Here is a 22,500-nt window from a genome sequence, read left to right on the forward strand (position 1 = left end):
TCCACGCTAAACACCCAGGTGCAGCCAAGCCAGCCTCAGCTCCACCAAAGGACCATTTTGGAGTGTGGGAGTCGCAGCAGAGCCGTGATTGATTCCCAGTTAAGACACTCTGGTAAGAAATGCTTTACATTATGGGCTTAAAACTGCCTTCAAATGGAAAATAACAGGATTTTAAACATGCAATTCAAAACGCCATTAATCGTGATTAACTATGGAAACTCTGCGATTAATCTCGATTAAAAAAATTAATCGTTTGACAGCCCTAATTAAAACATTTTCATCCAGTCGCTTATTTTTTTAATGTGTATTTTAACTTCTGCGTTATCAATGTAAATCTAATCTGGTATTCGTAGAGACATCAGCTGTAAATCAAGTTTAAAACCTAAATGTTCAAAACAATTAAAAAGTGAATTTTCAGAATAAAACAGGAAAGAAAAAAAGAAATGAGTGATGATGAATATTATCCAGTGTCCATTTATTTATTTATCATTCACTACTTTTAACTCTAAACATTTTTTTTTAAGAAATTCAAGTATTTGTCGGGAACACAAGTCAAAAAAAAAAAAAAAAAAAGGAACAAAAAAACAAAAAACAAAACTTTTCTTTTTTTTTTGCTAAAACAAAGACAAAAAACATCAGTTTAAAACATTAGTTTCATATTTATAATAATAAACACATCAAGTTTCTCTTTTCATATAAGAAAACGAGTCTAATCTCTAGAAGATGACCAGCCGTCTGCTCCGTCTCCACGCCAACGTCTATCGGCAAAAAACAAAAAAACAAAAAAAACAAGAACAAAAAAAACAGCACAATCTAAACGCAGTCATCGGCTCTTCTGGGAGGAGGAGGAGGAGGAGGGGGAGGAGGAGAAGGAGAGGGAGGAAGAGGAGGAGGAGGACGAAAAAGAGGAGGAGGAGGATGAGGAAGAAGGATGAGGAGAAGGAAGAAGCAGAAGAAGAAGAAGAAGAAGAAGAGAGGAAGAGGAGGAGGAGGAGTAGAGGGAGAGGAGGAGTAGAGGGAGAGGAGGATGAGGAAGAGGAGAAAGGAGTAGAGGCAGAGGGAGGGGGAGGAGGAAGAGGAGAAGGAGGATGATGAGGATGAGGAGGAGGAGGAAGAGGAGGAAGAAGGAGGAGGAAGAAGAAGGATGAGGAGGAGGAAGAAGAAGGGAGAGGAGGATGAGGAAGAGGAGAAAGAGGAGGAGGAGGAGGAGAGGGAGTAGAAGGAGGAGGAGGGAAAGGTGGAGGAGGATGAGGATAAAAAGGAGGACGAAGAAGAGGAGGAGGAGGATGAGGAGGAGGAGGAGGAGGAGTAGAGGATGAGGAAGAGGAGGAGGAGGATGAGGAAGAAGAGGATGAGGATGAGGAGCAGGAAGAGGAGGAAGAGGAAGAGGAGGATGAGGAGCAGGAAGAGGAGGAAGAGGAAGAGGAGGAAGAAGGAGGAGGAAGAGGAGGAGGAAGAACTGTTCCTCTCCTGGAAGGACCGTCACTAAAAACACGTCAACAGAAACAAAGAAGAAGAACGAGTCGAGTCGGCGGAGCGGGAAAACACGATAAACTGTTCCCTACGTTCAAAACTCATCTGAGCCTCAAATCAACACTTTCTGGGGTTTGGAAAATACGAGCTCAGTCGGGTTCCTTGAAGGCAACACGATCGATTAATGGTTTTAACCCTTTACATACTGTTCTGTGACGGCTTGTAAAAACACCACAAAAGTCTTTTATTCTGAAATTTGGTAACCTGAAAAAAATATTTGAACCCTTATATATAAAGTCCAGAGTCTAATTTAACTTATTTTAACTTTTTAGAGCTGTAAAAACATCCTAAATGTCTTTTATTCTGAAATTTGGTAGCCTAAAATGCACTAAAATGAAATTATATTAAAATGTTCTACTTTCGTAAAGGAGGAAGGGAGGAGGGAGGATGGAAGGGAGGAAGAAGGAAGGAAAGGAGGGAGGAAGGAAAGGAGGGAAGGAAGGGGGAGGGAAGGAAAGAAGGACAGAAGAAAGGAAGGAAGGAAGGGAGGGAGGAAGAAAGAACTAGGGAGGAGGAAGGGAGGGAGGAAGAAGTGAGAAGGAAGGAAAGAAGGACAGAAGGAAGGAAGGAAGAAGGGAGGGAGGAGGGAAGGACAGAAGGACAGAAGGAAGGAAGGAAGGAAGGAAGGAACAGTCAAAAGAGACGGGGTCAATTTGACCCGGGAGGACGACAGGAAGCTTTAATCACATTTATTGATCAGTCAGATTATTAATTATTGATTCTGAGCTTCAACATTTAATATTAACACTTTTTATGAGGACATTATTAAACAGTATTTAAGAGTTAAAGTCATTTTTAAAGCAAAAAAATTAAAAAAAAAATGGCCCAATTGGTTATTAACGGAATAATTAAACTATTTTAAGATTTTAAAAACTTGAAGGTTTGGAAAAAAATGTGATGTTTATTTTTCATTTCTTTTTTATTTTATTTTGAAAGGACAAACTTGGACTCTGGGGGAAGTGACGGGTAATTTGTCACAATTTTTTTTTGATTAAATATTAATCAGTTTTTAAAAATATTACTTTAGTTACAGTCCTAGTTTTATATTTTATTTTTATAAACTCAAATTAATGATTTCAAAAAGGAGAACGATGCTTTTTAATCCTGAGAAGAAGAAGAAGAAGAAATCGTCAAATCCAAAAGTGTGAATAAAGTTTTTTTGGGGGGGTTTAATGTGAATTTACAAGATGAATTAAAGTTAATTTGAGGTCACTTTTAAACTTCCATAAACCTAAAATATATAATCTGAGCTTTTTAAACCTTTAGGGAACAATTTATCGGAATTAGAGCTGCAACGATTAATCGATTCATTAACTAATCGGAAAAAATTAGTCGGAAAAAATTTTGATACGTTCGATTTTTTGTGAAAAAACGTGTGATATATGTTTTTTAGTTTTATTTAACATTCAAACTGAATATCTTTGGACTGATATCTGGACGAGAACGACGACATCTGAAGAACAAATTTCCTGACGTTATAATCGACCAAAAAAAAAATTAATCGTAAATTAATCGTTATAAAGCTGCAGCCCTAATTTATTATTTAAAAAAAAAAAAAAAAAAAAATTAAAAAAAATCCCGTCGCCGCCGAGCTAGCTTCGTAAAAAAAAAAAAATCTAAATCAAGTCACAAAAAAAAAAAAAAAAAAAAACCCCTAATAAAAATCACTTCCTAAAAATGAATTAAATAAAAATTACCACAAAAAAAAAAAAAAAAAATGTACGTTTTTATGTCATCGCTGACAAACTCAACCATTGCACAGCATTCAAACTCAAATGCTCTCCATGGGATCATAAATATACACATGCAGATATACAAGTCAGCTTCTCCTCCGGCAGCCTTCCCGGAGACTCGCTGTGTGTGTGTGTGTTCCTGTAGAAGAGGAGCTGAGGTTTCCGTGGGTTAAAGAATCAGGAAAATAAAATAAAATATAAAATAAAATAAAATAAAATAAAAAAAGTGTGAGGAGGGACTGAACCCAAACGCCTGCTGGAGGTTCAGGTGATGTCCAAAAAACAAAAAAACTACCTTTCAAACACGTAATCCAAGCAGTGAGGAGCAACACAGGAAGTCAGCAAGGAACTATGAGTCCCATTCAGTGTGTTTGAGCTCCCGCCAAAATAAAAGAAAGAAATAATAATAATTAAAAAACAAAATAAAATAAAACAACCTTTCAAACACGTGATCCAAGAAGTTTAAGGAGCAACACAGGAAGTCAGCAAGGAACTATGAGTCCCCTTCAGTGTGTTTGAGCTCCCGCCAAAATAAAATAAAAATTAAAAAAATAAAATAAAATAAAATAAAACAACCTTTCAAACACGTGATCCAAGCAGTGAGGAGCAACACAGGAAGTCAACTAGGAACTACGAGTCCCCTTCAGTGTGTTTGAGCTCCCGCCAAAATAAAATTAAAAAAAAAGCGGTTGTTGAATTTCTATCACACATTTTAGAAACTTTTTTTTTTTCCCCCCAGGTGGTTTGAATGTTTCTGTGGCCGGCGTCGGTCGACTCGTACTGTTAAAAGTTCCTGAGATCCTCCAAAATAAAACAAAACAAAACAAAAAAAAAGTTCCTGCAAAAGTTCCTGCAGTCAAAAAGGGCTTAAAAAAAAAACCAAACCGAGGATGATGATGGTGGCGTCGTCTCCTAAACAGTTTAAAAAAAAGAGGAAAGGATCACACTGATGGATTCACGTCTCAGCTCCTGATTCGATGGGGTTTTTTTTTGGGGTTTCCTGTTTGGCATGTTTTAAGTTTCTCTCCCTTTGATTCTAATATAAACTCATCATCAGGCCAGGAAGGAAGGAAGGAAGGAAGGAGGGAAGGAAGGAAGGAAGGAAGTGAAGCAAGGAGGGAGGGAGGAAGGAAAAGAGGAGGGAAAGGAAGGAAGGAAGGGAATAAGGAGGGAGGGAGGAAAAGAGGAAGGAAGTAAGGAAAGAAGGAAGGATGGATAGATGGAAGGAAGTGAGGAAAGAATTATGGAAGGAGGAGGGAGCAAAGGAAGGAAGGAAGGTAGGAAGGAAGGAAGCAAGGAGGGAGGGAGGAAGGAAAAGAGGAGGGAGGAAGGAAGGAAGGAAGGGAGGAAGGAGGGAGGAAGGAAAAGAGGAGGGAAAGGAAGGAAGGAAGGAAGTGAAGCTAAGGAGGGAGGGAGGAAAAGAGGAAGGAAGTAAGGAGAGAAGGAAAGGAAGGAAAGAAGGAAGGATGGATGGAAGGAAGGGAGTAAGGAGGGAGGGAGGAAAAGAGGAAGGAAGTAAGGAGAGAAGGAAAAGAAGGAAAGAAGGAAGGATGGATGGATGGAAGGATGGATGGAAGGAAGGAAGGAAAGAAGGAACAGTCAAAAGAGGAGATGGGGTCAATTTGACCCGGGAGGACAACAGGAAGGGTTTAAAGGTATCAACCAAAATAAAACCATATCATAATGTCCAGAGTTTAATTTAACTTATTTTAACTTTTTAGAGCTGTAAAAACATCCTAAATGTCTTTTATTCTGAAATTTGAAGTGACCTAAAGTGACCCAAAAGCCACAAAAATGAAACTATTTTAAAATGTTATACTGGGTCAGATTAAAACTCTGCTCATTTTAGCTAAAAAAATTCCCCCTTTTTGATTTTTTAAATTTTATTTTCATGCTAAAGTAACAAATGAAGTCCGGCACACTGTCTGGTGCAGTTTGAAGTTTGCCTCCTTCAATCATTGCATGATTTCATTTTAAGACCTGCAGCTTTAATTATTATCATTATTAAAAAAGGGCAGCAACAGACTGGTGCCCCGTGTGAGGCGATAAACCATCGGAAACACTTTTAAAAGTTTATTATCACTATTATTATATTATATTATTATTGTTAAATCCATCAGTGTGGTTCCTGATTATGAAACTGAGCGTAAATGATCGTAACTCAGCAACTTTATCGGCCAGCTAGTCGCCGACGCTCCGAACTGAGATCGATACTGGTGTGTGTGTCTGTGTGTGTGTGTGTGTGTGTGTGTGTGTGTGTGTGTGTACAGTTCATAGTCTACAAATGGGACACCTGAGCCTTAAACTCAACAGGAACCAAAACTTCCAAAAAAAAAAAAAAAAAAAGAAAAAAAAAAAAAATTTAAACAGCAGCATTTCACCGACAACTTCCTGTTTGCTCTCCTCTCGAACCCGTCACACTGATTCTGAGCTGCGGGGGGGGGTAAGGGGGGGTGGAGGAAGTGCGGGGGGGGGGGGGGGGGGGGGACGAGGAGCGAGCACGAGGTAACAACACAAGTCAGTGGATCTGGAGGAATGACGTTAAAAGTTTTAGAAGGTTTACGGCGGGAGGGTTTCAGTCTGAGGAGCCTTCCCCCACCCTCCTCTTCCTCTTCCTCTTCCTCCTCCACTTCCTCTTCCTCCTCCTCCTCTTCCTCTTCCTCTTCCTCCTCCTCCTCCTCCAGGGTTTGAGGTAACCAAGACCGCCACGGACAGAGCAGAGGGTTCGCTTTCAACACGAATCATTTAGGCAGGCGGACACACACACACACACACACACACACACACACACACACACACACACACACACACACACTTCAACAAACACTCAATAAATTAAGAAGTTTAAAAAAAAAAAAAAGGGAGAAAAACAAAACCAAACACCTTCTCTTCCTCTTCCTCTCTTCTTCTCTCTCTCCGCTAGTGGGATAAACAATTTAAAAAAAAAAAAAAAAATTCAAAATAAAAGTCGAGGCCAAGCAGGAAAAAAAAAAAAATCAAAAAAAATTTGGGGGTGAAAAAAAAAACGTGAAGAAAAAGCTGCCAAGTGTTTGAGTTTTGGCATCTTTTTTTTTTTTTTTTTTTTTTTCTTATCTGAACAACACTGACGCTTCCTGTCCAATTTCAAAATAAAGCGTTTTGTTATTTTTTTTTAATTCATGATGAACGCGGCTTTGTTTAGTGATTAACAGGCGTGTCTCCATGGTAACCCTAGATTTGCCAACTCCCATAATTTACAAATCAGTAAAACCAAGCCACCGCCGCCGTCATCATTCATAAAAGACGTGACGCTTCCTGTCCAATGTCAAATTTTTTTTTTTTTAAATGAATAGTGATTTAAATGATGTGAAGCGGGCGTCTGGATGGCAACCCTAGATTTGCGAGCTCCCCATAATTTAATCGTCATTTATAAAAACGTTTTATTCTGACGTCTAACAAACTAACGCTTCCTGTTGGATTTCAAAATAAAACATTTAATATGAATGAAGGAAGCAAGGAGGGAGGGAGGAAGGAAAAGAGGAGGGAAAGGAAGGAAGGAGGGTGGGAGGAAGGAAGGAAGGGAGTAAAGGAGGGAGGGAGGAAAAGAGGAAGGAAGTAAGGAGAGAAGGAAAGGAAGGAAATAAGGAAGGAAGGATGATGGATGGAAGGAAGTGAGGAAAGAAGTATGGAAGGAGGAGGGAGCAAAGGAAGGAAGGAAGGAAGCAAGGAGGGAGGGTGGGAGGAAGGAAGGAAGGGAGTAGGGAGGGAGGAAAAGAGGAAGGAAGTAAGGAGAGAAGGAAAGAAGGAAGGATGGATGGATGGAAGGAAGTGAGGAAAGAAGTATGGAAGGAGTAGGGAGCATAATTTAATCATCATTTATAAAAACGTTTTATTCTGACATCTAATACATGAACGCTTCCTGTTGGATTTCAAAATAAAACAATTATGAATGATGAAGGTGGGTTTCAAATTGGTAATTGTATTGTGGAGAGGTAACCTGATGGTAACCCTACATTTGTGAATTTCCAAAACCTAGTCCATACTACCACAAATCTAAGGTTACCATCTGGATACATGCCCATTAATTAATTCATCATTCATAAAAGACGTTTTATTTTGACATCTAAAACACTGACGCTTCCTGTCCAATGTCAAATTTTTTATTTTAATTTTTTTTAAATGAACAATTTAAACGATGCGAAGCGGGCGCCTGGATGGTAACCCTAGATTTGCGAGCGCCCCATAATTTAAATCACCATTTATAAAAACGTTTTATTTTGACGTCTAAAGCGCTGACAATTTCAAAATAAAACACGTCCGTATGAATGACGGCGGCGGCTTTTTATTAACCGATTTAAATTACGGGCGTGTTTTCAGATGGGTAACCCTAGATTTGTGAACTTCCACCATACAAGGAATTACCGTAGGAATATTCCACAAATCTAGGGTTACCCATCGAGACACGGCTAATTTTAAAAAAACGTATTCTCTTATTATTTCCTAGCATTCCCTTCCTGCTGAATGCGATTTTTGTTTCCTGTAAAAGAGGTTAAAGTTGTCCAAAAAAAAACAAAAAAAACCCCAACAACACTGATCCAGGTAATCCGACGGCTAGCAGAAAAAAAAATAAAATAAAAAAAAAAAAAACTTCGTAGAACTTCGTAAAACATCGTAGAACATCGTGGAACGTTGAAAACCTGCTACATCTGATAAAATTGCATTATTGTCGCGGCGTCGGCGTGCGGCGGGAAAAAAAAACACGAGCCGAGCGGCGGGAAAAAAAACCACAGTGAGTGAGTGATGCGTTCAAATGCAGTTAAAAAAAAAACGAAACGAGGATGACGAAGCTGCGGAGTGTGTTTCTACCGCTTTTCTTTTCTTTTTTTTTTGAGTCTGTGTGTGTGTGTGTGTGTAAAATGAAAACCATATTGCACAGGGCTGGAATGACTTAAAAAAATAATAAAATAATAAAATCACCTAAAAGCAACAAATCTACCAAACAATTAAAACCGTTATTCCTTTTTTTTTTTTAAATGTCTCTAACGTAGATGGAAAAATCCAAATCTAGTACCGAGTTCAGTTTCTCTTCCTAAAAGTTTCCTCCTCAAGCACTTCAGCAGCATTTCGTTGTCTTTTTTCTTTTCTTTCTTTCTTTTTTTTTTAATATATCAGCACCGAAAACGTGTCTTTTTAAAGCGGTGGGTATTTTTAAAAAGGGGGCGGGGTCAAGGAAAGGGGGCGGGGCCATGGAAAGGGGGCGGGGCATCAGATTTCACTTGTAGAAAGGAGAGGAAAAATAAAAATCAAGATGTTTTTTTTTTTCCTCCACAAAAAACAAACTTAAAAAATAAAAGGAATAAAAAAAAAGAAGAAAAAAAAAAGGAGCTAATCTGTTCGGTGTCTTTTTTTTTTTTTTTTTCCCGGAGATGAAAAAAAAATCTTCTCTCAAAAACTGCTGCGGCTCCTCGAGGCGGAGAAGAGGAGGAGGAGCGTTCATCTCTCTTCCTTCCTGGAAACCTTGGAGGAATGCCAAGCAGTGGACCTGAACACACACACACACACACACACACACACACACACACACACACACACACACACACACACACAGAGACACACACACACACACACACACACACAGAGAGAGAGAGAGGTCAAAGGTCAGCATGTTTATTATGTTCATTGATAACTTGTGAGGTTCCTCAAGGTTCTGTTCTGGGTCTTTTCCTGCTGAGGGTAACAATCAGGCCCTCTATCATTCCTTCCTTCTTTCCTTCCTTCCTTCCTTCTTTCCTTCCTTCCATGAAGGAAGGAAAGGAGGAAGGACAGACGGAAGGAAGGAAGGAAGTAGGAAAAGAGGGAGGAAAGGATGGGGGAAAGGAAGGAAGGGAGGAAGAAGGAAGGAAAGGACGGGGAAAGGAGGGAAGGAAGAAGGAAAGGACAGACGGAAGGAAGGACAGAAGGAAGGAAGGAAGAAGGAAAGGAGGGAGGAAGGACAGATGGAAGGACAGACAGAAAGGAAGGAAGGAAGGGAGGAAGAAGGAAGGAAAGGACGGGGGAAAGGAAGGAAGGAAAGGAGGGAGGACAGACGGAAGGAAGGACAGAAGGGAGGAAGGACAGGCGGAAGGAAGGACAGACGGAAGGAAGGACAGACGGAAGGAAGGACAGACGGAAGGAAGGAGGGAGAGAGGAAGGAAGGACAGAAGGAAGGAAGGAACAGTTAAAACAGACGGGGTCATCATCACCATCATGTCTCACCTGATGAGGTCTTGAAGGCAGCACTCTGAGGGTTGATGCACAGCGGCACTCGTTTGCCCTGCTGGTGCTCCGTGATGAAGCGATGGATCAACTCTAAAAACATATCACACAGGTTAACCCTTTATATATATCTCCTTCCTTCCTTTCCTTCCCTTCCTTCCTTCCTTCCTTCCTTTCCTCCTCCCTCCCTCCCTCCCTCCCTGCTGGTGCTCCATGATGAAGCGATGGATCAACTCTAAAAGCACACACATCACACATGTTAACCCTTTATATATATATATCCTTCCTTCCTTTCCTTCCTTCCTTCCTTCCTTCCTTCCTTCCTTCCTTCCTTCCTTCCCTTCCTTCCTTCCTTCCTCCCTCCCTCCCTCCCTCCCTCCCTGCTGGTGCTCCGTGATGAAGCGATGGATCAACTCTAAACACACACATCACACAGGTTAACCCTTTATATATATCCTTCCTTCCTTCCTTCCTTCCTTTCCTTCCTTCATTCCTTCCTTCCTTTCCTTCCTTTCCTTCCTCCCTCCCTCCCTCCCTGCTGGTGCTCCGTGATGAAGCGATGGATCAACTCTAAACACACACATCACACAGGTTAACCCTTTATATATATCCTTCCTTCCTTCCTTCCTTCCTTCTTTCCTTCCTTCCTTCCCTTCCTTCCTTCCTTCCTTCCTTTCCTTCCTCTTTTCCTTTTCTCCCTCCCTCGTTCCTTATTCCTCCGTCCTTCCTCCTCCCTCCTTCCTGCCTTCTTTCTTACCATCCTCTTCTCCTTTCTCCCTCCTTCGTTCCTTATTTCCTTCCTTCCTCCTTCCTTCCTTCTTTCCTTCCTCCCTGCCTTCCTTCCTTCCTTCCTTCCTGCCTTCTTTCTTCCCTTCCTGCCTTCCTTCCTTCCTTCCTTCCTGCCTTCTTTCTTCCCTTCCTCTTTTCCTTTCTCCCTCCCTCGTTCCTTATTTCCTTCGTCCTTCCTTCCTTCTGTCCTTCCTCCCTCCCTCCTTCTTTCTTCTTCCTTCCATCTTTCCTTTTCCTTCCTTCCCTCCTATTTTTCCTTCCTTCCTTCAATCTTTCCTTTCTTCCATCTTTCCTTTCACCATATTTCCTTCTTTCCTTCCCTCCCTCCTTCCCTCCCTGCTTCTATATTTCCTTCCATCTTTCCTTTCCTTTTTTCCTTCCTTCCTTCCATTTTTTCCTTCCTTCCTTCAATCTTTCCTTTCTTCCATCTTTCCTTTCATCCATATTTCCTTCCTTCCTTCCCTCCTCCTTCCTCCCTCCTTCTATATTTCTTCCATCTTTCCTTTCCTTCCTTCCTTCCCTCCTATTTTTCATTCCTTCCTTCCTTTCCTCCTTTCCATCTTTCCTTTCATCCATATTTCCTTCCTTCCATCTTTCCTTTCATCCATATTTCCTTCCTTCCTTCCCTCCCTCCTTCTATATTTCCTTCCATCTTTCCTTTTCCTTTCTTCCTACCTTCCTTCCATTTTTCCTTTCTTCCTTCCTTCCATCTTTCCTTTATTCCTTCCTTCCATCCCTCCTTCCTTCCCTCCTTCCATCTTTCCTTTCTTCCAACTTTCTTCCTTCCTTCTTTCCTTTTCTTCTCCTACCATCTTTCCTTCCCTCCTTCTATATTTCCTACCATCTTTCCTTTCCTTTCTTCCTTCAATCTTTCCTTTTCTTCCTTCCTTCCATCCTTCTTTCCTTCTATTTTTCTTCCTTCCATTTTTCCCTTCCTTCCTTTCTTCCATCCTTCCTTCATTCCATCCTTCCTTCAATCTTTCTTTCCTTTCCTTCCATCTTTCCTTTCCTCCTTCCATCTTTCCTTTCCTTCCATCCTTCCTCCCCATTTATCTATCAGTCCTCTCTCTATCCATCGAGCACTTTCCCAGATCAAAGTAACAAAGAGTTAATAATAATAATAATGATTAAGGATGATATGAATCAGGTTTCCTCTGAAGTGTATTTTAGTGTTTGTGTACCTTTCCCCTGCCAGACGGAGAGCAGACTGTTCTCGTAGCTGTGGCTGAACGGCCGCTCTGCGACCGGCTCGAAGTCTCGGGTGTTAGACTCGTCCGCTGGGGACGGAAGTAGCAGCACTGACACATGCAGGTGTGGTAACGCAGGCGTCCCTCGTCCAGGTACGGGGTGGGACAGAGCGTCGCTGCCGGAGATACGCTTCGCCTGAAACACACAGCATGTTTGTCCTCGAGTCAAGGAAGGAAGGGAGGAAGATGAAAGGAAAAGGAAAGGAGGGAGGAAGGGAGGAAAGGAAAGGAAGGAACAAGGAAGGAAGAAGGGAGGAAGGAAGGAAAGGAGGGAAGGAAGAGGGGAGGAATGAAGGAAAGAAAGGGGTATGGAAGGAACAAGGAAGGAAGAAGGGAGAAAGAAGGAAGGAAAGGAGGAATGAGGGAAGGAAGGAAGGAAAGGAGGGAGAGAGGGAGGGAGGAAGGGAGGAAGAAGGAAGGAAGGAAAGGAGGGAAGGAAGATGGGAGGAAGGAAGGAAAGAAAGGGGGAAGGAAGGAACAAGGAAGGAAGAAGGGAGAAAGAAGGAAGGAAAGGAGGAATGAGGGAAGGAAGGAAGGAAAGGAGGGAGAGAGGAAGGGAGGAAGGGAGGAAGGAAATGAGGGAGGGAGGAAGGAGGAAAGCAAAGAAGGAGGGAAGGAAAGGAGGGATGGGGGAGGAAAGGAGGAAAATGAAAGGAAAGGAAAGGAAAGGAGGAAGAAGGAAGGAAGGGAGGAAGATGAAAGGAGGAATGAGGGAAGGAAGGAAGGAGGAAGGGAGGAAAGCAAAGAAGGAGGGAAGAAAGGAAGATATGAAAGGAGGAAGGAAGGGAGGAAGGAAAGGAGGAAGGAAAGGAGGAAGGAAGGGAGGAAGGAGAGGAGGAAGAAAGGAAAGGAAAGGGGAAGGAAGGAAGAAGAAAGGAAGAAGGGAGGACGAAGGAAAGGAAAGGAAAGGAGGAAGATGAAAGAATAGGAAAGGAAGGAGGAAGGAAAGCAAAGAAGGAGGGAGGGAGGAAAGGAAAGAGGGAGGAAGTACAGACAGAAGGAAGGAAGTACTAGTCAAAACGGGGTCAGGACTCACCGGATCGAAGACGAGCATCCGGCAGAGCAGGTGCACCGCCTCGTGTGTCGCTCCGTCAGACAGCATGTAGAGCACCGACAGCGACGGCTGAGAGAGAGAGAGAGAGAGAGAGAGAGAGAGACAGAGACAGAGACAGAGACAGAGACAGAGACAGAGACAGAGAGAGAGAGAGAGAGAGAGAGAGAGAGAGAGAGAGAGAGAGAGAGAGAGAGAGAGAGAGAGAGACAGAGAGAGAGAGGGAGAGGGAGAGGGAGAGGGAGAGAGAGAGAGAGAGAGGGGGAGAGAGAGAGAGAGAGAGAGAGAGAGAGAGAGAGAGAGAGACAGAGAGAGAGAGAGAGAGAGAGAGGGGGAGAGAGAGAGAGAGGTCAAAGGTCAGGTTTATGTTCATTGATAACTTGTGAGGTTCCTCAGGGTTCTGTTCTGGGTCTTTTAGAGCAGGGGGGTCAAACATGAGGCTCGTGGCCCAGAACCGGCCCGCTGAGGGTAACAATCAGGCCCACTTTCCCTCCTTCCTTCCTTATTTCATCCCTCCCTCCTTCCATCTTTCCTTCCTTCATCCCTCCCTCCTTCCTCCCATCTTATCTTTCATCCCTCCCTCCTTCCTTCCTTCATTCTGTCAGTCCATCCTTCCTTCCTTCGTCTCTTCCTTCCATCTTTCATCCCTCTCTCGTTCCTTCTTTCATCCCTCTCTCCTTCCTTCCTTCTTTCGTCCCTCCCTCCCTCCTTCCTTCTTTCGTCCCTCCCTCCTTCCTTCCTTCTTTCATCCTTCCTCCCTCCCTCCTTCCATCTTTCATCCCTCCCTTCTTCCTTCGTTCATTCTGTCGGTCGGTCCATCCTTTCTTTCATCCCTCCCTCCTTCCTTCAATCTTTCCTTCCTTCCATCCACCTGTATTGTGTACTGTTTCTATACAGTGTTGCATAAATTGAAACACACACACACACACACACACACACACATACACACATACACACATACACACATACACACATACACACACACACACACACACACACACAGAGAGTGACGTACCGGTTTGTGCGGTCCTCTCAGGATGTGAGCTCGGGCTCCTTCGCAGGCTGACGACAGCGCAGACAGCGGAGGAGTTCCCAGCAGGTCTGTGATCAGATCCAGCTGCACACACACCACACAAGAGAGAGAAAAGGTTCAACACAGAGCTGCTGTCATTTTCAGTCATCAAAAAGGTTTCATTTCACTTCTTACGTGAGTTTTGAGAGAATAAAATAGTCTTTTCACTGAATAAAACAACACTTTTTAAATATTACCGTATTTAATATTTTCATTATCCATTAATTCAAGTTATTCAAGTATTAGTTATAAGTTATTTAGTCCAGAATTTGGGCTTAAAATGACTTAAATGATCATCAAAATAGTCGATTTAAGCTCTAAAATCATTAATTCATCTGCAACTATTTCAATCATTGGTTAATAATGGAGTCATTTTCAAACAAGCTTGTAAAATGTGAGTATTTGATGCTTTATAGTTTATCATATATGAGAATAAACTGAATATTTGGGTTTTTAATGGAATAAAAACGACCCTATTTGAAGCTGGAATCAGAGAATTTAGCTTTTCTACCCTTAAAAAAAAGATGATTTAAACTTCCTGTCGTCCTCCCGGGTCAAATTGACCCAGTCTGTTTTGACTGTTCCTTCTTTCCTTCCTCCATCCCCCTTCCTTCCTTCCTTCCATCCGTTCTTCCTCCCTCCTTCTCTTTCTTTCCTTCCTTCTGTCCACCCTTCTTTTCTCCCTCCCTTCCTTCTTTCCTCTGTCCTTCCTTCCTTCTTCCTCCCTTCCTTCCTTCCTCCCTCCCTCCCTCCCTCCCTTCTTCCTCCCTTTCCTCCCTTCCTTCCTTCTTCCTCCCTTCCATCCTTCCTTCCTTCTTCCTCCCTTCCATCCTTCCTTCCTTCTTCCTCCCTTCCATCCTTCCTTCCCTGACTCGAGGATAACAGGAAGGTTAAAAACTTATTTAATAGTTGAGACATCTTTCAGCATTTTCTGACATGTTATTGATAAAACATCTGTAGAATGATTAAAACAGAAGAATAACCTGCAGAATAATCAATAACACCTATATGCATGTTAACAAACCTGCATGTTACACACTGGAAATAAAGGGTGTCATAAACAGGGTGTCATATTTGGGGGGCTTCCCGTCTCACCTGCTGGATGGGGCTCTGAGCCTGGAAGAGGATCCGTCGTCCCAGCAGCTCAGCGAAGATGCATCCGACCGACCAGACGTCGATGGCCGAGCCGTAGTGCCGGCAGCCCATCAGCACCTCCGGCGCTCGGTAGTACTGAGTCACCACTTCCTGGGTCATGTGACGCGACGGGTCGGGCTCCTCCACGCGCGCCAACCCGAAATCACAAATCTAAGAGGAGGAGGAGAAGAAGAAGAAGCTTTTTATCTCAGTGCATTTTAAAGAGCTCTCACTCTGATCTTTATATCTTGACCCTGGAACAAAGAACAAAGCTCTGAAATGTGTTTTTAAGTCTTAAAAAGTAGAAAACATCCCAGCGTGACCTCAGAGAGGAGCAGCAGAAGATACATGAGGATATAAATGAAGAGCTGTCTGAGATGTTTTACCTTCAGCAGACAGTTGCTGTTGACCAGCAGGTTTCCAGGTTTGATGTCTCTGTGCAGAATCCCAGCAGAGTGAAGATACTTCAAACCTGAGCAACAAAAAACAAACATCAGCACATCACATCACACTCTGTGTGAAATCTCATGCAGCAGCAGTCATGAAGTAGTAGCAGCAGCAGCAGCAGTCATGTAGCAGCAGTATTATTATGGTCTCACCTCGGAGGATCTGGTAGAGGAAGACCTTGATGTGGTCGGTGGTGAGAGGCTGAGGAGACACGATCACTTTGTGGAGGTCGCTCTGCATCAGCTCTGTTATCACGTAGCTGCGGGGGGGAAGGGGGGGGGCGTCAAGGAAAACACACAACCTGACCTCCACACACACACACACCAACAAGGAAAACACACAACCTGACCTCCACACACACACACACCAACAAGGAAAACACACAACCTGACCTCCACACACACACACACACACACACACACCAACAAGGAAAACACACAACCTGACCTCCACCTACACACAACACGATGCAGCTCAGAGCACGACTCTCTTCTTTTTCTTTTTTATGTCGAGGTGTGTGTGTGTGTGTGTGTGTCCCAGACTCACATCACTGATGATGAGCTGGATTGAGAGCAGGGGGGGGGGGCTGCTATATTAAGTGTTAATAAGGACACAGGAGGACGGTTAATGAAGAGAAAGTGGGACAGAAGGAGGAGAGTGAACGTATGTGTGACATCACTTCATATTATATGTGGAGGCGGAGCTTAGTAAAGACCTGCTCTATGTGTAAAGGGCCTTGATTGATTGATTGATTGATTGGTTAATTGGTTGGTTGATTGGTTAATTGGTTGATTGGTTAATTGGTTAATTGGTTAATTGGTTGATTGGTTAATTGGTTAATTGGTTAATTGGTTAATTGGTTGATTGGTTAATTGGTTGATTGGTTAATTGGTTGGTTGGTTGGTTGATTGATTGATTGATTGGTTAATTGATAGATAAGGATACATTTCCTCGAAGCAGTCGATTTGTGGAGGCTGCAAAATGTCCAGAGCTGACAACACCTGCATGAGAAGAGAAACAGAAAGAGAATTAGTCCTACTTCCTGTTTGGAATGCTCCCCCGTGTGTGTGTGTGTGTGTGTATGTGTGTCTCTCTGTGTCATTACGTTGTCGTGTTTGAAGAAGCAGAGCATCCTCAGCTCTCTGAAGACTCTCTTACAGGAAACCAGGTTCTGGAAGACATTCGGCATCTTCTTCAAAGCAACCTTCCTGCCGTCACGCGGGTCTGTGACCGACCTACACACACACACACACACACACACACACACACACACACACACACACACACACACACACACACACACACACACACACACACACACACACACACACACACACACACACACAAATATAAGTACTATAAAATACACACTTGTCTATTTTCTCTCGTTTAAACATGAAACTTTACAACTTTAAATGCCTAAAATTACACTGTACACATTTTAATCTTTAATCTGAAGCTAATATGAAGCTTCAGAGTCTGAATGAGTCAAATCTTCATCTTCTATGTTTTTAGTAGCAAAGTCTTTTTGTTACTATACTTCCACCACAGAGAAACAGGAAACACTAAGAGGAGATATGATGCTAGACAGACTGTAAATGTGTCAGATATCACTGATATAATAACTCACACTGATGAAGCTCAGTATAAACAGGTTTAATGATCGTTTGGTTCCTTTAACTGCTGACTGAGGCAAATCTGATTCAAATCTGATGTTTAGTCCTGACTGTCCACACTGTTTTTAGCAAGTGTCCAAATCGGATTCGGCTCTGTTCAGACTGGGCCACATGAATGACCAATCTGACAGGTTGCTATGGCAACGTCGTCGGAGCGGAGGCGTCACCTAGCGTGTATTGTGTGATGTCATATAACTGCGACAGAACAGAGCCATCTCCCCAAATATTAAGAATATGGTTTGGTCCTCTGTCCATGGACTGATGTTCACGTCCTCCGTTGCCTCCAGTGATATCACCTAGCAACAACAACTGGAATAAGTCCTCCAGTGATATCACCTAGCAACAACAACTGGAATAAGTCCTCCAGTGATATCACCTAGCAACAACAGCTGGAATAAGTCCTCCAGTGATATCACCTAGCAACAACAACTGGAATAAGTCCTCCAGTGATATCACCTAGCAACAACAACTGGAATATGTCCTCCAGTGATATCACCTAGCAACAACAACTGGAATAAGTCCTCCAGTGATATCACCTAGCAACATCAACTGGAATAAGTCCTCCAGTGATATCACCTAGCAACAACAACTGGAATAAGTCCTCCAGTGATATCACCTAGCAACAACAACTGGGATAAGCCCTCCAGTGATATCACCTAGCAACAACAACTGGAATAAGTCCTCCAGTGATATCACCTAGCAACAACATCTGGAATAAGTCCTCCAGTGATATCACCTAGCAACAACATCTGGAATAAGTCCTCCAGTGATATCACCTAGCAACAACAACTGGAATAAGTCCTCCAGTGATATCACCTAGCAACAACAACTGGAATAGGCCCTCCAGTGATATCACCTAGCAACAACACCTGGAATAAGCCCTCCAGTGATATCACCTAGCAACAACAACTGGAATAAGTCCTCCAGTGATATCACCAAGCAACAACAACTGGAATAAGCCCTCCAGTGATATCACCTAGCAACAACAACTGCAATAAGCCCTCGGGTGATATCACCTAACAACAACAGATGGAATAAGCCCTCCGGTGATATCACCTAGCAACAACAACTGGAATAAGCCCTCCAGTGATATCACCTAGCAACAACAACTGGAATAGGCCCTCCAGTGATATCACCTAGCAACAACAGCTGGAATAAGTCCTCCAGTGATATCACCTAGCAACAACAACAACTGGAATAAGCCCTCCAGTAATATCACCTAGCAACAACAACTGGAATAAGTCCTCCAGTGATATCACCTAGCAACAACAACTAGAATACGTCCTCCAGTGATATCACCTAGCAACAACAGCTGGAATAAGTCCTCCAGTGATATCACCTAGCAACAACAACTGGAATAAGTCCTCCAGTGATATCAACTAGCAACAACAACTGGAATAAGTCCTCCAGTGGTATCACCTAGCAACAACAACTGGAATAAGTCCTCCAGTGATATCACCTAGCAACAACAACTGGAATAAGCCCTCCAGTGATATCACCTAGCAACAACAACTGGAATATGTCCTCCAGTGATGTCACCTAGCAACAACAACTGGAATAAGCCCTCCAGTGATATCACCTAGCAACAACAACTGGAATAAGTCCTCCAGTGATATCACCTAGCAACAACAACTGGAATAAGTCCTCCAGTGATATCACCTAGCAACAACTACTGGAATAAGCCCTCCAGTGATATCACCTAGTAACAACAACTGGAATAAGTCCTCCAGTGATATCACCTAGCAACAACAACTGGAATAAGTCCTCCAGTGATATCACCTAGCAACAACAACTGGAATATGTCCTCCAGTGATATCACCTAGCAACAACAACAACTGGAATAAGTCCTCCAGTGATATCACCTAGCAACAACAACTGGAATAAGCCCTCCAGTGATATCACCTAGCAACAACAGCTGGAATAAGCCCTCCAGTGATATCACCTAGCAACAACAACTGGAATATGTCCTCCAGTGATGTCACCTAGCAACAACAACTGGAATAAGCCCTCCAGTGATATCACCTAGCAACAACAACTGGAATAAGTCCTCCAGTGATATCACCTAGCAACAACAGCTGGAATAAGCCCTCCAGTGATATCACCTAGCAACAACAACTGGAATAAGTCCTCCAGTGGTATCACCTAGCAACAACTGGGATAAGTCCTCCAGTGATATCACCTAGCAACAACAGCTGGAATAAGTCCTCCAGTGATATCACCTAGCAACAACAGCTGGAATAAGTCCTCCAGTGATATCACCTCGCAACAACAACTGGAATAAGTCCTCCAGTGATATCACCTAGCAACAACAACTGGAATAAGCCCTCCAGTGATATCACCTAGCAACAACAACTGGAATAAGTCCTCCAGTGATATCACCTAGCAACAACAACTGGAATAAGTCCTCCAGTGATATCACCTAGCAACAAGTGGGAGGAGCGCCCACCCCATGTGTGGAGGCTGTAGTCTTCGATGCAGGCGACCCCGGTTCGAATCCCGCACCGAGTGGTCCTGCGTGTCATTGCCCCCCCTCTCTCTGCCTCCTGTTTCCTGTCTATCTCTACTAACCTGTCCATTAAAGGCAAAAAGCCCAAAAATATATACTATAAAAACCAGATGAATCAAATATGATAAACTCATACATGCAAAGTGTTAAATTACTTGTCAGAAGGTCCAATAAAAACACTTCAGCTTCAAAGAGTTAGTATTATCTGGCAATTATTTGATGGTTCAGACTTTAAAAGGATTAATATAATGTTCTTGTATATTTTTGTTGTACATTATTTTTAATGTTGAGGCTTTTTGTAGATATTATTTGTTCTTATTTATTTATGTATTTGTATTTCTGTATGAGTTATTGGATACATGAATTTCCCCTATGAGGATGAATAAAGTTTCTATCTATCTCTCACAATATCAATATATTATTAATATAATATGACATTAATATTATATAAATATAATATTCATATACTGGCCGGTCCTGAGCTGGACTGTGTTAACTTACATTCTCCTGAATAAATAAACTAAATATAATAAATACATAAAAGCATTTATCTTCATTAAAAGGGCCACAAGCAGACCAATGTGATCTGATGAGGAAGGAAGGAAGGAGGGAAGGAAGGAAGGAAGGATGGACCGATGAAGGAAGGAAGGAAGGATGAAAATGATGGAAGGAAGGAAGGAAGAAAAGATGGAAGGAAGGAAGGAAGAAAAGATGGAAGGAAGGAAGGAAAGATGGAAGGAAGGAAGGAAGGAAAGATGGAAGGAAGGACAAAACAAAGAAAAGATGGATGGAAGGAAGGAAAAGATGGAAGGATGAAAAAGATGGAAGGAAGGAAGGAAGGAAAGATGGAAGGAAGGACAAAACAAAGAAAAGATGGATGGAAGGAAGGAAAAGATGGAAGGATGAAAAAGATGGAAGGAAGGACCAATGAAGGAAGGAAGGAAGGAAGGAAGGAAGGATGAAGGAAGGAAGGAAGGAAGGAAGGAAGGAAGAAAAGATGGAAGAAAGGAAGGAAGGAAGGCAGAAAAGATAGAAAGAAGGAAGGAAGGAAGGAAGGAAGGAGAGACAGTAAGGAAAGTGGACCGGATTTAGACTCCTCAGCGGCCGGTTCTGGCCCTGTTCCTCATGTTTAACCCCCTCTGACCTAAACGAAGCTCTTCCTACCAAACAACACCAAAACTTGGGCCAGTGTTAACTCACTTTGCCCCTGAAACCCTAACCCAAACTAACTCACTAAACATAAACTAAACATCTTAAAAAAAAAAGCTTTTTCTTACCAAACAACTCCGAATGCTCCGTAACCGATGGGCCGGTCCGGCTCCATCTCTGCGGGGCTCGGCACCTCGCTGGCCGGGTTGCTGTACGGCTGAGGCACCGCTGCTCCTCCGCCGGTGCTCCCTCCCAGTGCTGTCGGGTGTCGGGGCGTCCCTGCCGGGGCAGTGGGGCCGGTCAGGCACGGCGTGGCGCTCAGGCCCGTGGAGGGAGCACCGCAGGAGGAGTTCACACAGAAATACTTGTGGCCCAAGTCGGAGCCCGGAAACAAGTCGCCGCACACCGTTTGGCGTCCTGCACCGTGGAAAGCCATCCTCCGGTTCGCCACCAAAACGCCCCCCCCCGACACAGGCCACTCCGTCTGGGCCTGCACCAAGCTGCTGCTGCTGCCCGGCTAGGCGCGGAGGAAACCCGGCTCCTCTCTCTGCATGACCCGGTGGTTTCCTGTGTGTGAGTGTGTTGGTGTGTGTGTGTGCAAAACAGGAGAGAGAGAGTCTGCTGAGCATCATGCATGGTGGAGACAAGCTGCACAGAAAAAGCGGCCGAGAACAGTGCATGCAGGCCGGGTTAAAGAGTGATCCTGCAGCCGGGATGTAAACACGCTGCAACTAGCCCCGTTAAACCGGATATAACATAATAAATAACACGCTCCTGCTAAAACCCCTCATTTTATTGCTGCTTCGTGTGTGTGCAGCTGCAGCCATTAAATTAAATTAAATTAAACCAAATGCATCATCAGAAAATTAACCAGCAACTCTTCTAATAATAATAATAATAATTTGGGAACATTTTAAGCTCCACAAATGTGTTGATTTGCTGCTTTTTCCTCATCACACATGACAGAAACTGTAAACTATATTTGAGTTCAGGAGCAGCAAACATTAACTGCGAGGATTAAAAACACATTTTCACTGATGTTGTTGTTGTTTTATCAAATATATTTTTATGCAACAATCATCGAGCTGCTGTTAATAATCAGGTTACATATGCATTCAGTCAAAATATGTTAAAAAATTAAAGCTTTAAAGCACAGAAGCTGCAGAGTGAAGCTCATCAACACGGAACATGTGAATTAGCGTTATTGTCTTTCTGGTTGCTGCCGGTGTTACTGATTAAATGGTGACCGTGTTATCTGGTGCCTTCCCTTTAAAAAAAAACAATTTAATATATTTTTTAAAACACATAGTAATCTTTGCTTTAACATCTAACTATATAACAATTTATAGGAGTTTAACTATCTTCAGAAAGACTTGTAACGTCTCTTTAAAAATACGAGCGTCACCAGATAACACGATCACCCGATTGTCCGTAACACCCCCAAAAATGCTAACGCAGCTAGCCGCCGTGCTAACCAGCTGATGTCTGACCCACATAACCATCACCGGCCGGCTACACAGTGACCTACATATCGTTTTTAAAAAAGCACCCACCCTCTTTTTTTACAACTCCACTTTATAAACACTTACAACACAAGCTCTGTTAAAGCGCAGGTGACATGGCTCTGTAACAGCGGTCGAAGAGGGGAAGAAAGAGGCCGATGAATAGGCGCTGATCCCGGGGAGCTGCTGCAGCTATCCTCGGTTAGCCGCTGCTCGCTGCATGGACGCCGTGATATCAGCCTTAAAGCGTCCTAAAGGAGGCTGCTTCTCTTCTGTGTTTCAGGGTGAAGTCTCATCCAACAGAGGCCTTTTTTTTTATTTTGAAGTGTTATTGATATTAAAGCAGCTGAGGGTTTGTTAATGTCGTCTTTTCCCAGCAGCAGCAGCAGTAGTTTAGTCCTAGCAGGCTGCTAGCTGGTGGAGTAGG

The 22,500-nt window shown here is 42.9% G+C and overlaps 1 protein-coding gene across 1 annotated transcript; it reads right to left on the reverse strand.

Annotated features, from left to right (window-relative positions):
• Positions 1–8,738: 8,738 nt before the first annotated feature.
• Positions 8,739–21,024, reverse strand: nlk1 (nemo-like kinase, type 1). Its single transcript, XM_053338183.1, is given in 14 exon segments — positions 8,739–8,794; positions 9,507–9,593; positions 11,471–11,555; positions 11,557–11,577; positions 11,579–11,635; positions 11,637–11,672; positions 12,573–12,659; positions 13,603–13,704; positions 14,755–14,964; positions 15,180–15,265; positions 15,393–15,499; positions 16,186–16,241; positions 16,346–16,475; positions 20,700–21,024. Coding segments are annotated over 14 exon segments (1,428 nt in total). The 5' UTR covers positions 21,008–21,024.
• Between the last annotated feature and the right edge of the window lie 1,476 nt (positions 21,025–22,500).

This window comes from Scomber japonicus, chromosome 18 (assembly GCF_027409825.1).
Source record: "Scomber japonicus isolate fScoJap1 chromosome 18, fScoJap1.pri, whole genome shotgun sequence".
NCBI classification, from domain to species: Eukaryota; Metazoa; Chordata; class Actinopteri; order Scombriformes; family Scombridae; genus Scomber; species Scomber japonicus.